This window comes from Schistocerca cancellata, chromosome 6 (genome assembly GCF_023864275.1).
Source record: "Schistocerca cancellata isolate TAMUIC-IGC-003103 chromosome 6, iqSchCanc2.1, whole genome shotgun sequence".
NCBI lineage: Eukaryota > Metazoa > Arthropoda > Insecta > Orthoptera > Acrididae > Schistocerca > Schistocerca cancellata.
In genome coordinates this window covers 74,647,603-74,671,337 of record NC_064631.1, presented here as the reverse complement: position 1 = coordinate 74,671,337, position 23,735 = coordinate 74,647,603, and the positions used below count along the sequence as shown (strand labels likewise).

The window sequence follows — 23,735 nt, the reverse complement described above, 5'->3', positions numbered from 1 at the left end:
CTCCAGATATGTTTCTGAGGAATATTGGGTGAGTCTCAAAAGTTAGAATTCTCCCATGTAACCGCAAACTGTGGAAGTGCAGATGTTGGAAGAGGTACAGTTCGTCCCTGTCTTCCGATCGGCCCTCTCTTTTAATGGACAACTCCACATTTTTTCCACAAATGCTCTATATTCTGTGTGTGGCCGTGTGGATAGTCAAAAGAGACAAATACCACAGAATGATTTACAAATTCATGTTTCAATCCTTCTTTCTTCAAGTTGTTGTAGGGCTTAAAGCCGTATGTTATCATTTTGGTCCCAGGCAAGATGAATTACTTTATGAGAAACACTAAGGTTTTCTTGCTGCTCGAATAAGCTTAAACTATGAATTCTGAGATTCCCTTTCAATGTTACTGAAGTTCTACATGTGTTAAATTTCGTTTTTTAGCCTTCGTCCTTTCTTGTGTTTCCAAGTGACTATATGCAATTCGTCTACTTCAACTATCTTTTTTTGTCCACCGATAGGAATATGAGAGTAAAGCACTACTCTATTCGATGGTCATCTTACAATATTAAACCACGTGTTTTTCCCTAGCAGTGACCTTTTATGACACTACACACAACACAAATGAAATGGGTAATCAGCACTGACACCTTCCTTACAAAGTTTCACACAGCTGTCTCCATGCCAATTCATACAATTCCTGAAATTGATGTTCGTTGCCATCCATATTCCCAACAGCAGGCGAAACAAGACTGTAAACTACACAGGTAAGAGTATCGGAATTCGAGATTGCAGCGGATGTGTATTGATTGTATGGAACTGGGGACCTAGAAACGATGGAGAGGCTTTGTCCCCGCCATAGCCCTCAGTGGTTCACAACCCCACAACAGGCGACAGCAATCCACTCACCACACCGCCGCCCCACACCAAACCAAGGGTTATTGGGTTATTGGATTATTGTGCAGTTTGGCCCCCAGGCGGACCCCCACACCCGGCGAGTTTAACCTCAATGTTTGCGTGGTAGAGAAATTATGGTGTATGTGGAGAAAAGGGTTTGCGCAGCAACCGCCGACATAGTGTAACTGAAGCGAAATAAGGGGAACCAGCCCGCATTCGCCGAGGCATGTGGAAAACCGCCTTAAAAACCATCCACAGACTGGCCAGCACACCGGACCTCGACACTAATCCGCAGGGCGGGTTCGTGATGGGGACAGGTACGCCTTCCTGCCCAGAAAGCATTGCGCAGCGGCTTTACTCATTCCTATTCACAACGCTAAACATTACATGATGTTCACTTGTCAATGCACTAAACTCTTTTTATATCTTCCGCCACCATGCATTCGATGTATTTCGTCGTTCTATGTATTTCGTTGTTCGATATACACTGACAGATAAAAAAATCACATCACCAGAAAGGAACTGTGCGACGTAAACGAAAGTAGGTAAGTGTGCTCCTACATGTAAAAGATGATGTATATTCAAATTTGTGCATATCGCATAAGAGTGGCGCTAGTAGCGCCATTATGGGGATGCAAATCCGATTTGCTTTAAACATACACTGTGTCGGTCGTGAGGTTGTTTACCTTTGAGATTGGATGTGGCGACTTGATGTTAGGCAAGAATGCCTTTAAGGCGATTAAAACTGTGTGCCGGACCGAGACTCGAACTCGGGACGTATGCTTTGGTGGGCAAATACTCTACCAACTGTCCTACCCTAGCACCCACTCACGCCCCGTCTTCACAGCTTTACTTCCGCTAGTACATCGTCTCCTACTTTCCAAACTTCGAGTCTCGGACCAGCACACAGTTTTAATCTGCAAGGAAGTTTCGTATCAGTGCACAATCCACTGCAGAGTGAAAATCTCATTCTGGAAACATACCCCAGGCTGAGGCAAAGCCATGTCTCTGCAATATCCTTTCTTCCAGGAGTGCTAGTTCTGCAAGTTTCACAGGAGAGCTTCTGTGAAGTTTGGAAAGTGGGGACGAGGGACTGGTGGAAGGAAAGCTGTGAGGACAGGGCATGAGTCGTGCTTGGGTAGCTCAGTTGGTAGAGCACTTGCTCGCGAAAGGCAAAGGTCCCAAGTTCGAGTCTCGGTCCTGCACACAGTTTTAATCTGTCAGGAAGTTTCATATCCGCGCACACTCCGCTGCAGAGTAAAAATCTCATTCTGGAAACATCCCCCAGGCTGTGGCAAAGCCATGTCTCTGCAATATCATTTCTTCCAGGAGCGCTAGTTCTGCAAGTTTCGCAGGAGAGCTTCTGTGAAGTATGGAAGGTAGGGGACGAGATACTGGCGGAAGTAAAGCTGTGAGGACGGGGCGTGAGTCATGCTTGGGTAGCTTAGTTGGTAGAGCACTTGCTCACGAAAGGCAAAGGTGCTAATTTCGAGTCTCGGTCCGGCACACAGTTTTAATCTGCCAGGAAGCTTCATTCCACAGGGTGTTTTCCAACGCTCGCTCACATAACGCTGTTGTAACTCAACATGGTCTACACAGCTTCGGCATGTTGCATCAGTCTGCTCGATCACCAATATGTCTCCAGTCGAGTACATAAAGGGCATCATCGGATGACAACTCCAGTGTCATTCAAAAACAGCATAGACTGTCCCTTTACTCTCCAACCAAGTGCAACAGGTATGTAACTCCATCCCACAAACTGACATCTGCATGCACGTTTGCATGCTTGAATCCAGTTCTGGCGTTTTCACCGATTATTAATGTACCAGCATTTCAAATTTGCAGTGTCTTATCTCGCACTTGCATTAACCTGTGATCTTGCAAAGTTAGTCACTTAAATATATTACGTAGACAAACGTATTTCCGAAATTTCATTCCTCTACGTTAATTATTTTTTAGTGTTCCGATTTTTTTCCATCAGTGTATATCGGTCGGCGCCTGCGCGTTCGATAAGCAACGCTTCTTGGAAATTATCCATTTGAAAGTCAGTATATTCTAAGAAGTTAGAGGTGTGCTCAGTGAACTATAGTTTAATTTATTTGTGAGATTGGTGTTTCAATTCTCTGCCTTAAGTCAACCAGCAACCAGTTATAAACTTTTACTGCAGAATGTAAACCTCCGTTCTGAACTCTAGATGTGGATTCATAGAATATCTAGGAAGTTTTAGTATTGTGATAGTACATTCTACAGTTCAACTCTAATTGGCCCTTGTTAGGAATCTCGTATTGTATTACGATTTCGTTATTTTGCTTAGCCCTTTGCACTAAACTGTCCGCAACAAATTTTATTCTTATTATTAGCGATTCCCTGTTTGGCGTAGTGTTCACCGCTCGTATTTTCTCTGTTAATAAATATAAGTAGCTGCCTTCTTACGTCAATCGCTGTATTCCTTGCTCTTAATGTTCCGAAAACATGTATGACTCCAAAACATTTCAATATATTAACTTTCTAGACCACTGACGTGTATTTGCCACTTTAAAATCGACGGCGCACAATTAGCTTACATATGAGAGGCACGTTTCGTGCTTCAGGTTTGCGGCCTTTTCTGTTCACACGACAGGATTTATCTGCCCAAATACTGTTGATACTCACAGATTTTTGCGATTTTTCTCAACCAACCAATTCCAGTTTCCAGATTTACACACGACACGTAGCGTCTTGAGCAGACATTTATGCAGAAAGACCGTTGGGTGCTAAATTTCCATTGAAAATAGCGACTACGTATTTCCGCGTCTTCGTAATCTGCACTAGCGTCTAGATACTCAATAAATATTTCCAATGAGGCTACCATAACAAAATGGCTAGGAAAAAGTCCTTATGCATGGAACAATCACTATCTCTAGTAATCTATATATTAATTATACTATCTTTGCATTGGTTTCACGCACGTGTTGCGTGACGTAACAGAGGAATTGTTTTTATGTAGTTTTAGTACATGTGTCTCTATGTGGACGCATTTGTGTTCTGGAGGGAAATAGCAATAAATCTCCGAAAAGATAATTACTATGGCTAATGAAAAGAGAGCTATGCCTAATATACTTGTCACTGGTATGTGTCACTGTTTTATTATATTAGCAAAACTGACCTCTATTAGGAACACTACACAGTTTGTTTTGTTTTTACCAGGGACTCCGGGTGTTGGGAAGTCAACACTTTGCCAACAATTGCAGGAACGCACTGGTTTTGAATGGTTGGACGTAGGTAATATTGCGAAGGAGTTTGAATGCTTTGATGGTTTTGACGAAGTATATGGATGCCCTATACTCGACGAAGAGAGGGTGAGTTTCAGTAGAGAAAAAACAACATTGAGTGAGTTGAACAATGCAATTTAACTTCAGTTTGTGTTTTGGTTGTTTTTGAAAAAAGCAGTTAACGAACAAATCTTTGGAAAGTGTGTCGCTGCGTGGAGTTGGCTTAATTTGGCTCGCTATGAAATTTTGTGTTTTGGAATTGACTGTCAGATTTCGCATATTATCGGTTTCGGTTGTCACTGTCAGCTATTTTTGTATGATGTTTCCACCAGTTTGGATTATTGCACATTGAAGAACATGTCTTGTAACACGCTACATAGAGTAAGTTTCGACAACATGCTTGAATTAATAAATGTATGCCTTGGTATTCATTATCTGACTATGAAGATTCATGATCAGCTAATATGTTGGTGTGTATATAAAGCTATACAGGAACGCATTAGCATATTATAATTGCTCTACAGTTACAACAGAATTTCCTTTGATGATAGGTCTAGTGTCAGAATACATAGGTGCGTGTATTATGTGATCTAGCACCAGTTGCATCTACACCCATACTCTGCAAACACTGGGAAGTGCAATGCAAAAGGTATGTCTCATTGTACTGTAATTAATCAAATCTTGTCTTCGCGATCCCTACGAGAGCTATGTAAGGGTTTGTTGTCCATGATTCACGACTTGAAGTTAGTTCTCTAAACCTTCGTAGCAGATTTTCATCGTATAATCTGTGTCCTCAAAGTGATTGCTAGTACAGGTTTCTCAGCCTCTCTGTGGCATTCTCCCATGGGTGAAACAAACATATGACCATTGATGCAGCCCTTCTTTGTATACATCAGTATCCCCTGTTTGTCCTATTTGGTATGGTTCCCTCACACTTTAACAATATTCAAGGATAGATTGCATGAGTATATTGTAAGCAGTGTTATTTGTAGATTAATTGCATTTCTCATAATATTCTACCAATGGACTGAAGTCTTTCAGGGCTTTACGTGTGACTGATTGTGATTGTTCCACTTCATATCCTAAGTATTTGTGAGAGTTAACAGATTCATTGATGCTGTATCCATCAGTTACTATGTTTTTCCCATTTGTGAAATGTACAGTTTTACATTTCTGTGCTTTTAAAGCAAGTTTGCAATCTTTGCACCAGAAGTATTTTTTTGCAATTATTTCCAGCTTCATAATAGATGACTGCATCATCTTTGATAATTCTGACATTGCTAGTGATGATAATTTCTGCAACTTCATTAATATACAGCATGAAAATCAAGGGTCCCATCTTGCCAGGGTCACACTTGAAGTCTCCTCCTTCTTGTGTCAATTAATCCATTCGAGACAACATATGTCCTCCCTACCAGGAAATTCTCAGTCCAGTCGCAGAGTTCACTGGATGCTCCATGTGATCATACTTTTTATAAGTATGGTACCGAGGCAAATGCTTTTAGGAAGCAAAAAAATAAAATAAAATAAAACATCTACCTGAGTGTCTTGCTCCACCACTTTCAGGATGTGATGCGAGAAAAGTAGCCTAGTTCAGTTTCACATGACTGATGTTTTCAGAATCCATGCTGTTTGAGATGGAGGTAATTGTGTTTGAGGTGCCTGGTCACATTTCAGTTGAGACTGTGTTCTGAGATTCTACAACAAATGGATATCAAGGATATTGAACAGTAGTTTTGTGTGTCACTTCTGCTACCCTTATTGTAGATGGGTGTGAGCTATGCTTACTTCTAAGCAGTGAACAGTTTTTTTTGTTTGATGGATCTATAGTAGATTTTGGTTAAAAGTGGGGGTAACACAACAACAGATTATTGTCTCTGGTACCAGTTTGTATGTCAACATCCTCAAAGAGGTCTAGTCTTTCTTGCTGCCATTGGATCCTATAGGGGGTGTTCAAAAATTTAGTGCCCAAACAGGGATGATGATAGTGACAAAAACAAATATGTTTCGTAAAGCAACCACATGTTGGAAATATTGCTGGAATACTGAGTATGCTGGTGGTTATTGTGTGAGATTGTGAATAAAACTTTTTTTTTTTACTAATGTGTTACAATAAATGTTCAACCCCAGTGCAGAGCCAATTTTGAGGTGAGGGGTGCCCTGTTTATATGGTCTGTATTTGCGGCATGTGTGGCTGCTGTAAGAATTCTTCCAACCAAATCTGCTTCCAAGTCAACAAGGGTAGAATACACTTTGGCTTTCAGAGAAAGAAATCTAATGGGGTTAGGCCTGGGGCTCTTGCAGGTCATTGTGCATGCTCTCCCCAGCCGATCCACTGATTGCCAAAAGTTCTGGTTATTACTGCTTAGACTGGTTCTGCGAAGTGCACTGGCCCCCCATCATGCCAAAACCACATCCTATTATGTCGGCCTGTGAGCTTCAAACAACACTCTTATAAAACTTCCTGGCAGATTAAAACTGTGTGTCCGACCGAGACTCGAAATCGGGACCTTTGCCTTTCGCGGGCAAGTGCTCTACCATCTAAGCTACCGAAGCACGACTCACGCCTGGTACTCACAGCTTTACTTCTGCCAGTACCTCGTCTCCTACCTTCCAAACTTTACAGAAGCTCTCCTGCGAACCTTGCAGAACTAGCACTCCTGAAAGAAAGGATTTTGCAGAGACATGGCTTAGCCACAGCCTGGGGGATGTTTCCAGAATGAGATTTTCACTCCGCAGCGGAGTGTGCGCTGATATGAAACTTCCTGGCAGATTAAAACTGTGTGCCCGACCGAAATTCGAACTTGGGACCTTTGCCTTTCGCGGGCAACTGCTCTACCATCTGAGCTACCGAAGCACGACTCACGCCCGGTACTCACAGCTCTACTTCTGCTAGTACCTTGTCTCCTACCTTCCAAACTTTACAGAAGCTCTCCTGTGAACCTGGCAGAACTAGCACTCCTGAAAGAAAGGTTAGTGCGGAGACATGGCTTAGCCATGACGAGGAGACGAGGTACTGGCAGAAGTAAAGCTGTGAGTACCGGGCGTGAGTCGTGCTTCGGTAGCTCAGATGGTAGAGCGCTTGCCCACGAAAGGCAAAGGTCCCGAGTTCGAGTCTCGGTTGGGCACACAGTTTTAATCTGCCAGGAAGTTTCATACCAGCGCACACTCCGCTGCAGAGTGAAAATCTCATTCTGGAAACATCCCCCAGGCTGTGGCTAAGCCATGTCTCCGCAATATTCTTTCTTTCAGGAGTGCTAGTTCTGCAGGTTCGCAGGAGAGCTTCTGTAAAGTTTGGAAGGTAGGAGACGAGGTACTGGCAGAAGTAAAGCTGTGAGTACCTGGCGTGAGTCGTGCTTCGGTAGCTCAGGTGGTAGAGCACTTGCCCACGAAAGGCAAAGGTCCCGAGTTCGAGTTTCGGTCGGGCACACAGTTTTAATCTGCCAGGAAGTTTCATATCGGCGCACACTCCGCTGCAGAATGAAAATCTCATTCTGAACACTCTTATACCTTGCCAAACTGAGCTGATCAGTTAACATGTAAGGCCCAAATAAGTAGTCGCCCATGATACCACCCCACATATTTACTGCAGAACGTCTCTGATGATGTTGCACAACTGCAATAAATGGGTTTGTAGACGATAAGGATGAAGCAGCTGTTCACGCAACACATCCCATACTGAGCTATGCGGAATACCAAGCACAGCAGCAATTCTTCGTGCACTTGCCTCTGGATTGTTCTCAAAGTGTAACAGTACTTCTACCTCAATATTGTGTGTATGCACTGTCGTTAGTCTGCCTGCATCAACTCTGCATACCATCACTGTGCTGGTATTTCCAAGTCGAGCATGGTCTGCAGTAAATGTCTGATAATGTGGACATCTGTATGCAGGGAAACATTCATGGTACATTCTCTTGGCCCTTGGAGTTTTGCCTTCGGCTGCATTATTAAAAAAGTGCATGTTTCACAGTTCTCCCCATGTGTAGTGCTGCGTGTTGACCCTGCAAGTGTCATGCAGGCACTAGCACTACCCACTGTTCACTGATTGACTGTCAGAGAGCACGCCATCACAACATACTATGTATCTCAAATTAAGATTTGGTGTAAAACACTAGACAAGACTTTTATCTTCTCCACTCATGAATTACCTACATATGCTCAGTGCACATGCAATATGGGTTTCATACTAAAGATTACAAAAGAACTGCTCAGTATTCAGATAACAGTTGCTAGCCTTCTATGCGAGTTTGAATAAAGTTAAACGTGTCCCCACTGGTATAGCACTTCTGTATTTTCCTTTACTATCCATGGCCCAACAAGATGATTTATTACTTCAAAATAATGAGTACAGTTATTAAACATCTTCCACCACACTCACATTTGGATTATGCAAAAGGTATTAACTATCTCAGTATGAGAGCTTCTTTCTACGATTTTGTCTTTGTTTCGAAATTACCAGCTGCAGTGACAGTTGCTGTTGGCAGGGCATAAATCTTGATCACTGGAACATTGTATGTAGTTTTGTCTAGGCCTAAATGGATCATATGTGCACAAGTGTCGAAAAAGAGTGGTGCACAAACATATGTGCTTCTTCCTGTACATGAGGCAAACATAGGCGAAAGGCAATGAGGCAGAGGCACACAGGTGTAAATGCACCGTAACAGTGAACTTTGGGAACACCATGTGTTACCAATTGTAAATTAGAGCAGACACGTATTACTAAAAATTTTGTACCTCTAATTCATCATACTACTTTAGCCTTGTTTTTATTTTTTTCTGTGAACTTCTAAATTGATAAGTAACATCTTTATTTCTTTATTAGGTGCTGGATGAAATGGAAGATAAAATGGCAGAAGGTGGGAAAATTGTGGACTATCATAGTTGTGATTTCTTCCCAGAAAGATGGTTTGACATAGTATTTGTATTGAGAACAGACAACACTGTTCTATATGATCGTTTGGTCCAGCGGTAAGTATGCAGCAGAAAGAAAGTCAGTTCTCTTTTTTATGTCCTGATTTCTATATATAAATGCTGGGTAGTGGTCAGTGATGACTCATGAAAAGCAGAATAATCTTTTAAGCCATTAAGGTTACTACCCACTACAGTGAACGTATTTTTGAAAGATATGGCCTGTAATTGCAACTAGAAACTCACAAATTAATTTTAATTGAGTATTTCACATCTACTGCTGGCAGCATTAATGGATTCATATCTACCCACCTGTTCTCTGTTGTCATGTACATACCTTCCATTAGGTCATCATCATGATCTTTTCATCTTTTGAAATTGAGTAAAGAGTTTCCTCTGTCCATTTACCATCCATTCACCTGATTACTAAATTTCATTTTCACCAGTTATAGTTACGTCAGGGGCATTAAACATCAAAACACAATAATTCAAGGATTTGTTACCCTCTGTCTTAGATTTTCACAAAACTTTGCACACTAGCTGATACTTATAACATAGGAACTTCTGCAAAACCTTTTAGGTCTCAGACTACAACTTTATTTTATATCAGATTTTAAATGTAATGGTTTTCTGATTACTGAGTTCTGCAAGAATGTCAATGCAAAATGGTACTTATCTATATAAATGCCCATAACTCAGGTATTTATGAAGCTTTTGGTTCAGTTATTGAAGCAGTGAAGTACAAAGAAAAATTTAAAAAAATGTTAATGTATGCCAGTTTTCAATTTCAGAAAAATTGTGAGATGTCGAAAAATGCTTATATCACGTTTCTCCAACTTGCTGGGAATCAAAATACTTTTTGCGGTGATAGAAAAGGGTCGTTTAAAGTAAGTTCATCCACTTACTGCCTCAGATGCAAGGGTATCAAATTAGCACATTTAAGTATAACTCATTCTAGGCAGGCAAGTCAACTTTGTGTGAAAATGTATTTCCTTTCATTTGACTAATTCAGTAATTTTTTAAAGACTATAACATATGTGATTCGTGTGTTCAGCCAGTGTTCAGCCAATCACGTGCTCACAGTGATAAAAAACTGTTCTTAGGCAGCAGTAGCACGTTTGAAACCTTCTTGATGTGCGACCCTATCATTCCACTTGTGTGAAGTATGTTTTAAGTGAATTAGTGCTCAGTTAGCTGCAATGGAAAATGTGAATTCATGCAATGTTGGAAAATTGCTAGAAACACCATGTCATTTGACAATCTGTAACTTAGTAAAAGCTCTACAAAAAATCGAAGAGCTGAGCAAAGACCAACGAGATTTGATATTGCTGCGATCCAGTGTAAGCTTTCCAGAAGAGCAAGAAAGTGCTGCAATATGTGGTCATCACAGATACTGTTACTTAAAAGTTTTTGAAAGTCATCAAAGAATTTGTTGTAAACCTTTCAAAAAGCACAGACAAACAGCTAAAAAAATCTTTGAGGTCAGTTTGCTTGTCTTATCGTGTTACATGATTGGTGAAAGTAGACGCCCAAAGCAGCCTTGCCATCTCCACTGCATCAGCCCGAGATCATCTTTCGTCGACTTTACTATAGTCAAAAGTAGAAGTCTGCGTGGGTAAGAAAAATGCTATCTGCAGAACTCTTATCTGCATCTGCAGTTTAGTAAAGCAATTTAATCTGCTGCTGCTGTGGCAAAAGACTTGTACCTGGCCTGAATTTTCATCTTCTCAACTCTGCACTCATTTGATTGAATCAAGGCTGCATATTTTCAGTGATACATTAAATTTAAACATTCATTATTATTATTATTTCCCCTATTTTCATAAGAGTGTGGCACAAAGTGTATTTGTTCATTATTTACATAGAAATCAATTTGATGAGATGAAATTTTATGCCAAATGTTTAACATTTTATGCACAGGATTCATAATTTAGATAACTATATTGTAATATAACATGACCTGCCACGTTACTGATATGGTTGGCAAATAATAACGTACTGTCAGTTATTGTTGTGACGGATTGTCACAAATGAATTCCAAACAGGTGGTAAATGATATGATCATTGCACGCATAAAATGTAAGAATTGAAATATATGTACAGTTAAAATGCACACTTACCTTTTGTTGTCTGGGTGTATACACTCAGAGACAACTGAGGAAAACTCAGGAATTGTTTCATCTGGGAGAAAACTGGAAAAAACCCAGGAGTTTTTCATTGTTTTAATCTTCAGTTACATTTTTGTAATTTGGCTGGTAAGAACTGACATTCTCACCAAGAATTTTACTGTATCCTGCTACTGCAGAACAGTATCACAACAATAAAACTCAAAACTAGAAAAACTGAAGTTACAAAGGAAATGTGTCATTTACAACAACAAAACACAGTGCACATAACAAGTATTTGCTAACAGCAAAATGTGTCAAAGGCTTTAGGACAAAGACAGTGGAATACTTCATAACAACAAACTGCTTCCAACGAGTGTGACATCACAAGTGTTTACATTAAGTTCCTTTGAGCAGTTGACAGCAGGCTTATGTGAGCGTGCACAGTTGAGTTGCATGTGAGCAGTACCTTCTCCCGATCCTGGCTACTTTAACTGTGTATCAGCAGTAGCAACAAGCATCCAGATGTGATCCAGAAAAATTTTTCTGGCATGTCCAAGTAGCCAGATTAGCATGTGTGCAGATTAGTCTGAGTTGTAGTGGGGTGAGGGTAGTCTCCACATGACCGATGTATATGTTTAGTGATTTTGCTGTTTCTTATTTGTTTACAGTTCTCACGTCAAATGAAAACTAAATGGATTCCTGTTGCCAGGAGCTATCAAGGAAATTTAAATACATTCTTATAATTATGGAAGGCTAAAATATTTCAGTTTTCTGATTTTATTTTATTTACACGTTTTTGGCAGTCTGGCATTAATTGCCTTGCAGAATAATAGTTATTTTTGTCAGTTTTCTAAATAAATGTCACTTCTGTTCATCTTTTCCGCAGAGGCAGTCAGTTTATCAGAAACTAAGTGTTTCATTTCTCATTGTTGGCTAGTTTAAACTGTACACAGAATTTCAAGTGCAAATTTTCATCTTCTGGCATGTGTGGCATTATGCCATATTAAAGAACCAAACATTAGATAATACAGTACTGGTACTCCAAGAAAAGATGCATCTCAAAAATTGCAGTGAGAAGCTAAATATCAAGTTGCAACCTACTTCATTGTGAATCTGGACATATGAATGTGCACTTTAAGCTGAATTATGCATTTTAAAATGGTTTATGAAATTCTAATGTCCTTAGTTTCCTTTAATATCTTATTTCTTTTATGATGTAATGTAAGATCTCTTAATGCTATATGCGTATGAACGTACAGGCTTCCTACATCACTGTAGCTGCCCATGCGCAGTAATGCCTGTTTTCTGGTACACTCTAGCAACTGCTGAAATGGACCTATTTCTTAACAGTTTGCAGGAAAATATTGCGAATGGTGCTTTGTAGAGATGGGAAAACTGAAACACGCAACTGTTTCGAAACAAATGAAACAGTACAATGTAATGTTTCGATACGCTGTTTCGAAACAGTGAAACAGTTTGTGTTTGGTAATCTAATAAACCTACACATTTTATCATCTTGAATGTCTACTCTATAAGTATGTCCATATAAACACAAATGAGGTGCGAGAGCGCTAATCATATCGCAGAAAGCACGAAACTATCACTTAGGCGTCTTGGCAGTTTCGTATTTCCTGCAGCAAATGCACTGCTTTCGTGTCGTGTGACTTTCATACTTTTCAATTGGCTGAGGAAAGCCATTGCTGAAGACAGAAGAACCACCACGAACGGAACTGGAGGTAGGAGCAAACTGCAGAAACAACTATTCCGTTAGTATGGGTAATATACCCATCCTGCTAATTTCCATTCACACAAAGAGAATCATTGTGGATAATAGGCACAGTGACTATAGACTCACAAATAACGCCAAATAATTCGAATAAATAACAAAGTATAACAGAAAAAATTTTTGTCTTTCAAGGTTTTTCCAACCGTTACTATAAATTCACCATGCTTCCCAGCCTTTCCTGTTCACCATTACACTATCAGTGATACGTCAAACAGATTGCTTGCAATTATACCTACATCAAATTTATGTATATGTCTAATAACTGTCACTCTACGCCTTTTTTTATTCAAAATGTTGTAGGCTTATTTGCGTTTCTTAATGTCATTACTGTACATGAACAGAGAAGCTTATGTTATAAAAAAGTGCAATTTAACTGAATGATTTTCACATATTTATTATTTTGAATGTGAATAGTATGCGTTGTTTTATTGTTTGGTTAGTGTTTATAAAGCAGATGTTACGCCATTTCGTAATAGGACAGTCAGCTAGAAACGAAGCTTTATTTTCGGATATCTTCAGCTTCACGTTATTGCTTCTCAAAAAGATTTCGACACTCTTGAAAGTGTTTCATGAAGTGTTATGTTGTGTTTCAGTACCTGTGCCAAGCCCGAATCTCGTCCGACACAGAGCGGAATGAAACATCACTGTTTCGATACAAGCACAGGTGGACTGAAACAGCCTTATTTTGAAACAACGATACAGTTTCTGTGTCTGGCTCGAGATCGAATCTGGTCCGGTTGTCCGAGACAGGGGCGGAATGAAACACCACTGTTTCGAAACAGTGAACCACAGCCGTTCCAAAACACTGAAACAGTTCCATGTATCGATAAACTGTTTCGAAACATAGAAACAGTGGCCAAGTCTAGTGCTTTGAAAGGCATTACTTTCAAAGTAAATTTACTTTTATGCAAGATTAAATTTTGTTCCTGTGAGACTGGGCAGTGAATTTCTTAAATCACAAAGCATTTGACTCTAATTTAAAACTTAACACTTTGAGGACGAGCCACTTAGAAAAATTTCGAGCTCAGAAGACTAGACATTAATGTCATCACTTGAAATTTCACTGGCACATTTGTCTGAGGTATCTTAACTATACCACATGCAAAAAAGACTAATATTATATGTGAAAGCTTAGCTTTTCTTGTGGATTCTCTGTGTACATTAATTCAAACTATTAACTTTTCCTATTTTTATGTTCATGCTACTTAACAATGATGTTGCTATTCGCTAACTACATCACGTGTCCCAAGTTCTGAATATCTGCTGTCATTGGAGGCTGATATGATGTTTTGTGAGCTATGACTGGCTAAAAAAAGTGTATTGCAATCTCGATTTCAGTGCTTCGGAAACTAATGTGCTATGTTTGGTGGAATTCGAATTTATACTTTCATAATATGAAAATTTGCATGATATCATAATATAAAAATATGCAAGGTACATGTGCATTTTTAACCAGGAAATCTGGGACTTTTTTTCCCCCCATGTCTGTGTATACACCCTGGTCATACAACTTTTTCCTTGCCGTGACTGTGGGCCAGATTGTAAGTACATTTATAGATATTGATATAACCAGTCTAACACTTGTGATGTAGGCTGTTGTTGGGAATACAACTTGAAGTACTGTTCAGTAGAAACTCTTTCTCATAGCACTGTTCGAAGGCGAAGTTCACAGACACAAGCAAGGATTTGCTGATTAACTTGAAGAGACTAACTTTTTGTCTTGAACTTGGTTTTTGCGAGACAGGGTACTCTTCTGCTAACTGTGGACTAGGCATTAACTGGATTGTGGTCTGGCATAGAACTAACCAAATGTCCATGTGTTGGTCTGTTTGAAGACAGGCCACTGACAGGGGTGCGGAGAACTTCTGTGGGCATGTCTTGCTACTTTCGCCTCATTGATGTGGCCAGTGACGCTCTGAGAGTGAAGAGCATCTTTGAGGTGTCAATAGCAAGTGCCAGCACTATGCCTATTGACTACACCACAATTACTGAAATATATTTTGCGAAGCCCCCAGGGAGCTAGCTGCTTGTGGGTTTGCGCTTGGTTACCACAGGGCCCCAGCCTTTGCAGCATCTTTTCCCTTCTGTGCTGCTTGTCTATCCTCTTGCTATCCTTTTTGCCCTCCCTTGGGGAACATGTCTAGGATGTTGTTGGAAATGTGTTTCGCACATTCAGTCGATATCAGAACAGTCTTTCGCTATCTTTCATTTCTTCTTTCTTTTTTTGTTCCCCTCTTTTGTACAACTTCTTGCACTCTTCAGCAAAATAATAAAAAAAGGTGTCCTGAGCAATTTGCATGTGGATAATTTGAAGTAAAGTTGACAAAAAATAGATGTTCGGAAAAAAAAGTGAAATTCAACATTTTATATCTCTCGAAGTAATTGCGAGATGCCCTCGATACTTGGCATGTAGTACTTATCAGTACAAGGTTTTAGCATATAAAATTTCACTCTCCTACTGCTTGCCAAGAGTTTACAAATTCAGGGCAAAATTGATGATTTTTCTAAAAAGGCCAGAAATGTCATCGATGATGTTGACCCACAGTAAGGCAATATTTTTTAAGAGAATAAACTGCCATGTGACTATATTACTTGTACTATCTAGATTTTGCCTTTCTGTCATCAAGTACAGTACTAAAAGTTATTAGGCCATTAACGTGTGCCAGCTGCTGTGGCCCAGCAGTTCTAGGCGCTTCAGTTCGGAACTGCGCTGCTGCTGCGGTCGCAGGTTCGAATCCTGCCTCGGGCGTGGATGTGTGTGATGACCTTAGGTTAGTTAGGCTTAATTAATTCTAAGTCTAGGGGCTGATAACATCTGAGGTCAAGTCCCATAGTGCTTAGAACCATTTTTAACATGTCATATATCTGTTAAGGCAGCAATACACAGTCAAATAGCTGTTTTTATTCTCTCCAAAAATGTCTGATTTGGCTCACTTTTACAAAAAGACTTTTCTGCAAACTATTTTATACTGTTTTTATTAGAAAGAATATGTTCTAGATCACCTGAAAAACTATATTTGGTTTTGTCGTGCAAGCATACAAGGCCCTAAAGAAGAACGACAAGGTGGAAGTGCACTGAAAATCGGCCCATATTCTGCTGGTACTCAAGTTAACTCTGATGTCTCTTATAGAAGTGGATCATGAACTTGGGATCCTGTGTAAAGAAACACTCATGAGGTTTGGGAACCTGTGGTAAAAAAAAAAGTAACCCATGGCTGCTGTTGCACAACTATCGGGCAGGTCCCTGTGGTGATGGGAATGCTTGTTTTCTTATTTAAAACCGAACCAACAGTGGTTTAGCCACTATGGACCATACCAAAACATTTATACGATTTTTCATGTGTACACTTATGTTCCACAATAGCAGTAAACTTTGCTAATACTAAGTATGCTATACCTTAAACCAGAATTAAACTGGTATGTAGTATTGAATTAATGATCATGAAACTTTAACAATGTTCATTGGAAATATGTGCAGTTGTTCATGCAATATTTCATCAAAATCCGTTATGGTTACGCGGGAACCTCTAGGCCACTTGGCCCTACAGGAAGATAATATTGTCAGTTGCGCTAATTTGTCTGGCAATACAGAGCTCCTCGCAGACAGTGCAGTGGATGCTGAAATATAATGTTCAGGATCTTTATAAATTAGTTATACAAAAGTAACCTTTAATTGTGAAAATTGTTTGATACATCAGTGAGTGGAGTAAATCTTAAAGTTTCAGTCATTCCCCCTCTCCCCACCCCCCTTTCCCAACACTGTTAGTTTCCAACATACCTGCTAGGTAGGTGGTATGCACAAATGATTTACTCCCAACAGTCATGATTGAGTTGAATAACAGTGCAGTATTTGCACAACGTTGTTTAGCTTTCTTGAAACCAAATCCACTACTACAGTTCTGAGACAATTAAAGATGGCGTATTTATTCTCCTACTTATGGGGAACATCAGTGAGCTGCAACGTTGGAAAACACAAGCAGTTGCCCCCATCTACACATAAAGATTTGCTTTGTAGGATTTGCCTTGAAATTGATTACAGGTGGAACATTCGTCGTGCTACGAAAGGTAGCTACATTAAACATTGTAAATAAAACTTGGAAGATATACTGCAGTCAGTGCCGTATCAAACATTTTTGCAAGTTATTTACCTTTTTCACAATTAAAAGTTAGTTTTATATAATTAAGTTATAAACACCCTGTGTAAAGCATACCAGTTTGGAAAGAGATGTATCTACGTTTTACACCACACCACCAGGCTATCGGGTTGCAGTCTTCCACAAATTCGAGTTTGCTGTTGATATATTTCAAAATTTCCTCTTTGGAAATGCCAGTGTCTCTTGCGGATTCTTCCTCCAACAAATCTTCAGATTCACCAAAAAAACCCATTAAGTTTCTGTTCCTTTGCAGGAATGTTAGATGTGATCTACTCGTTATATTTGAGTTGTGGAAACTTCCTTGCAGCATAATTCCCAGTGTGCTTTAGAACTTAATATTTCTTGGCTCTGCCAAGAAGTTTTAAGCTTTCGTATTTAGGATTAAAAAACATTTGTGCGTTGTTATTGTTTCCCAAATGTTGATTAAATGTGATTTTATAGTCTTTAAATCTTTCAATCTCCCCCCCCCCCCCTCCCCCCTAGTAAAGAGAGTAGTTCAGACTTCTACAATACACCTAGGTCGTTGGTGCTGAGGTGGCTTAGAGATCACATGGGACATGTTTAAGTGCTATCAGAAAGTTTACTATCTCTTCCAAATTTTGTCAGCAATCAGTTAAATTGTCTTGATTTTTCTCGGGAGAAATTCCTAGAACTTGTCGTAGATTGCTGTTCCATTATGTGTGCCCACATTTCCTTGCAACTACTTCTGTGAAGGGTTCTTTCAAAAAAAATTGTGACAGTTTGACAAGAATTTATTAATCGCTGCTCGTAACTTTTTATTATTATCCTAGAGTCGTGTGTTCCAGCACAATGTTGAGGATGTATGCTGAGAATGAAAGCCTGTTATATTGATGAAGTATGGCTACACTGTGTGGATCTCTGCCTTTAACAAACATGTTGTTTTGTACAGTACTGAATAAACTGAATGGCTGTAGTATTTTTATCAGTTCATCTTTAACATTTTCTCCAGGTTTTTTAATCCCTCTCACCATCTCTGGTGCACAACACTCGATCCTCAAGTTTTCCGTCTTCACTACTAATGTAATGTGTAATCACTCTGATGCTGTTTACTTTATGGTGTGAATCACTCTGTAGCTTCATTGTTAGTGCATATCCTACATCTTGGAAAACATTCCTCACCTCTCTAGAAACAGCTTCATGCGGACAATCAATAGTTTCTTTTAAGTTTTTGAAAATGTAGCAACCAAGTAATACACGAAACCGATCCAAGTAATACAAACGTGACTTCACTCTTAAACCTCTGAACAGTAACTGAAATAAGCTTCTCATGACTCCACGTGTAACAGGAACAGAACTATTCATAGACTTCCGAACAATAACAGAAATAAGCCTCTCGTGACTCCACATGTAACAAGACACACAACAGTTGATGTGAGCAGTACAATCTGGAAGAACATAGAGAACATCAGTTAGCATTACTCGGTGAATATATAGGCAAAAGTCACTGGCAGATGGCTCAGTTGAGTCCATACATTTATAGGTCATTGGCAGATGGTGCGGCAGAGACCACATCGTGTGCATGCCTCCCATAGTCGGTCTCCAGTGGCTCGACCACAGAGACAGTTTGCAACTGATTCAAGCACACAGGTGCAGTGACACCACACTTGGTGTGCTCACACTCACATGCACCAGTAGCAGGATACAGAACACCTCTCCCTCCTGCAAAGTGGGTGCCCAAGCGGCAGAGGAGATGCAGGCTGCCTGACAAGAGAGACAGTGGGTCCAGAGCCAGTGTCGACTGCAGGGGCAGGACTATATGCTGAGCGGGCCCTGGAGCGTAGGGCTGGAATGTGTGAAGGTACGGGCATGCTCAAGGGTAGTAGACCCATGCGGCACCTGACGACAGTACCGGAAGAAGGGTGCCGTTGCCATCTCTGTCATCATCAGCAGGCAGGTCCCCGTATGGAGGAGATGGGGCTGGACCCACAGATATGATGGTGAGGGGGCCGGTGGAGACAGCCCAATGGGAACAGCAGGCAGCAGCAATGGACCCGAGGCTGAAGATGGACTGTCGTCCAGCGCCAGGGAGCTGGAACCACGTGGAAGAGGCAGGAAGTGGGATAGGGGTTGCCTCCACAGCAGGCAACGATGGGATTGAGGTGAATGGCGGCAAGGCAGGTTGTGACGACAGGGCTTGCACCCGCGAACCAGTAGCTTCCAGCAGCAAGCGGGTGCACAGCTGATCAAAGGGCATGCCACCAGCCCATCGGCCATATGGTTGGCGCAAAGATGGCACCCCTGACGGCAGACAAAAGTGGTTGGTAAGCACTTGGGACAGTGGTCAAACCCTTGGGTCCACACTGGCAGTCTCGGTGTGAAGCAGCAGGATGAACCCAACCGTGGCGGGTGCGACACAGACCAAAAGTGTAATGGAACAAACCACTGACTTGTAAGAGGCAAATGCCATAAATTGCCCCAACAGTGCTATGTTCTTTTTGGTATAACTGATCAGCTTCTGCATGACTGGTATCAAAGACAGCGAGCCTAAACTCTCATAGGTTTGAAAATTCAATAATGTCACTGCAGCTCTCATCTTGGTCTGGAGCACCCATGTTGGTCTGTAGCTGGAGCACTTGGTAAAAAACATGTAACTTGGTAAACAACTTGGGAGAAGTCACAAGCATTGGAGACACAGTTCACGGCCACATCCATATCCTGAGCAACGTTCGAAAAATGGCACGAAGGCGATGTGGCCTTTCTTCTGACAGGCATTACAAGTAACCTAGTGCCTAGGGCACGCCAAATGTTTTTGCTGGACAAAACGGAAAGGACAAGATGAAAATGGAAGAACATTGTTGGTGGTGCTGTGGCAGTTGCAGATGCTTGGGCTGGCCTTGCCCGTCACTGGGCCTGCATGTTTACTGTCACCACTACCGCTTCTTTGTGCAAGCTATCTGTTGTGGTAGTGGGCACATCTTGTGACACGACTGCCACATGACCCCACGATTCAGTTTGGTCGCCCGCTGCCAAGAAACTTCAAAAGATTATTCTGTTTGCAAAACTTTACCAATTAGATTTTTCATAGTGTAAACCCTTCTGGCACACTTCCTTGTCTGGAGCTAAACTGGTAATTGTGTTGCACATCATAGAGTCTGCATGAGAGCCATTACAGGCATCACTAACTAATTGACACTTGCAGCTAAGGCTGTGAAGTTCAGCCAGGCCCTGTGTGACTGGTTTTTTTTTTTTTTTTTTTTTTTTTTTTTTTTTTTTTTTTTTTTTGTGGCATTGGTAGAGTTAAACTCGCTCTGCTGTGATAGACGTTTGTTTGCGATGGTAGTTGGACAATCAGCTGTACATGTGATCAAAGTAAGAGCTGCCAGTTCTTGTAAAGGAAACTTCCCAATCCTTGACTGAATCATCATACGGAGGAAAAGTAGATGGAGAAACTGGTAGAACAGTACCTTGTCTTTTAATGGAAGCCGACAAAGTGGTCACTGCCGAAGAAAGCTATTCAATCATGGCCAGTAGCACAGCATCCATAATGACTAAACCTGATGAAACTGCACATAAAGACTATACGGAAATCATTCCAAATTTGTCGCCAATCGTTTAGTAACCAAGTAATACACAAATCCAATCCAGGTAATACAAATATGTCGTTTTTCATAAACCTCTGAACAACAACAGAAATAAGCCTTTCGCAACTCCACATGTGACAAGAAACAGAACGACTGATGTGAGGGGTACAAACTGAAAGAACATAAGAGACCATCAGTCAGCAGTGCTCTGTGTGTGTATATAGTGGGTCATCGGCAGACGACGGGGCGCAGACTGTGCTGCGCGCACACCTCTTACAGGTGGCCTCCAGCAGCAGGCCCATGCTGATACAGTTGGCAACTGATTCGAGCACACGCACAATTTGACACCGCACTTGGCACACTAACACTCACTTGCACTAGTAGCATGATACAGCACATGGCACTCACTGCACTATACTTTGGCTTCATATCAGTAAGGAAGTGTGCCATCTTTGGAAATTTTGAAAGATAAAATGTCTTTGCGGACAAAATGCCGTAACTTTCACATCTCTCTTACTAGTCAGTTATTCACCTCTGCTCCCCTCCTCCCAGCACAGCCTCCTGATGCTGCACGTAACAGCCCTATCCTGTCACCATCACATCCCTGCATGCACCCACAGGCAGCAGTATTAATTAGCTTTAATTTTTTTAGGTGGTGATTTTTATTCTTTTATATTTTTTATTAAGCTTGCTGTAATGATGTTGTCCAACTTTACAGACTTTATCAAGTTTTAAGTCCTAGTGTAAGAATACACTTTTTTTCTGTGCATAATGAGCCACTCTATCTTTGATTTTCTTCTTGTCATCAAATGCTTACCATGTTTCTGTCAAATCAACAATTTAAATTTGGTTTCATGGAATAGGGTGAAATCTTCTTGTCTCACCTTACATGAAATTAGGTCCATGGTGTTCATTTTATTAAAGCATACTCACCAGTGTTTGATGTAGTCACTCAGTAACTGCAAAGTGTTCACTGAAAGCAGCAAAAACTTGGCAAATCACAGGTAGCCAGTGGCCAGGGTTGGCATCCAGAATGTGTCCCCATAAACTGTTCGAAAGATAAGGGTGCAGCAACCTTAGTCACTAGATGCAGGTGCTGCACAGCCATCTGTGAACACTGACAGTGGCCAGAAATGGATCGATTTCATCACAAGTCTGATGCTGTAGTAGTGCAGCTTGTGATGCCCATTAGTAATCTTAAGCCAAACTTGTTTTTCAGTAACCATTTATTTATTGTGATTCTTAGGGACTCTGTCCTGTGTCCAGGGAACTTCTATTTTTTTTATGACTTTTGAGCTTTAAGTAGCTTATTTATGCCACTTGTATGTGTGCCTAATTTTTAATTGCGATTATGTCCTCGAATTTTCATCATAGTTATATACAAACACAAAAGGTATTTAATTGTAGGTATGTATCACTTAACAATGTTTTCAAACCATATTGTGGCTAAGATGGCTTGTTTTGTCATGTTCTAGTGGATACAGTGGAAAGAAACTGGAAGACAATATACAGTGTGAAATATTTCAAACAATACTGGATGAAGCATTGGGTTCCTACAAAGAAGACATTGTGCATGCATTGCCAAGTAATAGTGCTGATGACATGGAGAATAATGTAGAAAAGATCTTGCAGTGGCTGGAACACTGGAGAAATAGTTGAAAGTAAAACTATGATGTACTGACACTATCAGTTTGAATGTGTTGGAACAGTAAGATCAGTGTATTATAGTGGTACAGTGATGACAATATTTAAAGTGCCAGTGCATACTCTGCCAGGACGTGTAATGCAAGCCATTTCAGTGTAGTTCCAGTGTTACGCTCTCAAGTTGTTCTGTTATATTCTGTGCTCTGTTTCATTCTGTTGACGTGAAATACAGTGATTATTATGATTAACTATTGTGAGAAAGTATTGTATATTGACAAATTTTAAACAGTTTATAATATTGCAGTAACTTTTGAAGAACCGATTCAGTGTTTTAAAGAGCCATAAAATCAAGTGTGGGAGATAAAAGAACCACACACACACACACACACACACACACACACACACACACACACACACCCGCACGTAACAGCAGACGTGTGTGTGTTATAATATGTTATGTTTTCTCATATTACTTTGTATTTCCCACATTAGAAACAACTTTTGTGAGGTTCGATTTCGAATGTTGCTAGTATGTCATCCTGGAGATGTGTTTATTAGGTCTCCTTAATCCAGACAGCCAATTTTAGTAATCCCCCCCCTCCGGCAGGTGGCAGTCTGTCTTTTCCTACATTGTTGATATTCCTATCTGGAATTTCCATTGCTTAATTTATTCTTTCTTTTTGTAATTTTTATACTTAGAATTGAAATAAATTATTTATATTTTTGTATGATAATATTGTACCATTGCAGTGCAGTGACCAAATGTGAGCAGAGGTCTGGTTACTGCACTGGAAGCTATAGCACAGATAATACAGATAATGCTTTACACGGATTACCACAGAAAGTACAGTAGATTTAGCTGCAGTGACACTAAAGAGTACAGCCATCCCTTGAATATATGGGAGTTAGAACATGCCTCATCTATGATTTGTAATACAATGGGAAAGCCAGATAAAGTGCTTTTTGGTTTATATCTTTGAACCCATAAGGTTGTCCATCACCATCAGTGTGGTTTCTGAAAGGTTCAGTGTCCAGCCAGGAGCCCCTTCAATACTCCATATTTACAGACAACTTCTTAATCTGATTTTGGAATGATTTCTCAACAGCTGCAATTAATGTAGACTAGAAGTAGGATTGAAAACTGCAGCAATAATTTTTCTTTGGTAAATCAAGATAGCAGAGCTGGAATTCTCAGTAAAATTTAGTTCACTAGAAAAGAGAGAAATTTAGGATAATTCTGGGAGACTGTTAAGGGCATTGAACTGTTCATTGTTGTGAATGTAAGTAGGCTTCCACAACCAGTGTCATTTTGAATAAAATAATTTTGTGTATTGGGCTGCATCGTCATAAAATAGTAAAGCAATTACCGAAATTTTGACTGACCTGCTGCAGTCCTCTTCAGGGTGGTTAACTGTTGGGTGACGTTGAATGTCTTCCCATATATAATGGTTTATTTTTCGGG

General features: G+C 40.4%; 1 protein-coding gene across 1 annotated transcript; it reads left to right on the top strand.

Annotated features, from left to right (window-relative positions):
• The first annotated feature begins 3,806 nt into the window (after nt 1–3,806).
• LOC126191536 (adenylate kinase isoenzyme 6) lies at nt 3,807–22,521 on the top strand. Its single transcript, XM_049932440.1, has 4 exons — nt 3,807–3,988; nt 4,067–4,218; nt 8,954–9,099; nt 22,105–22,521. Exons 1-4 carry the CDS (start codon nt 3,946–3,948, stop codon nt 22,286–22,288), a joined length of 525 nt encoding a protein of 174 aa, XP_049788397.1. The 5' UTR covers nt 3,807–3,945; the 3' UTR covers nt 22,289–22,521.
• The last annotated feature ends 1,214 nt before the right edge of the window (nt 22,522–23,735 follow it).

Coding starts and splice junctions, on each gene's coding strand:
- LOC126191536 (XM_049932440.1), top strand. CDS start 3,946: ATGGCTAATGAAAAGAGAGCTATGCCTAATATACTTGTCACTG. Junction 4,219..8,953: donor CTATACTCGACGAAGAGAGG/GTGAGTTTCAGT, acceptor TTTCTTTATTAG/GTGCTGGATGAAATGGAAGA. Junction 9,100..22,104: donor TATGATCGTTTGGTCCAGCG/GTAAGTATGCAG, acceptor GTCATGTTCTAG/TGGATACAGTGGAAAGAAAC.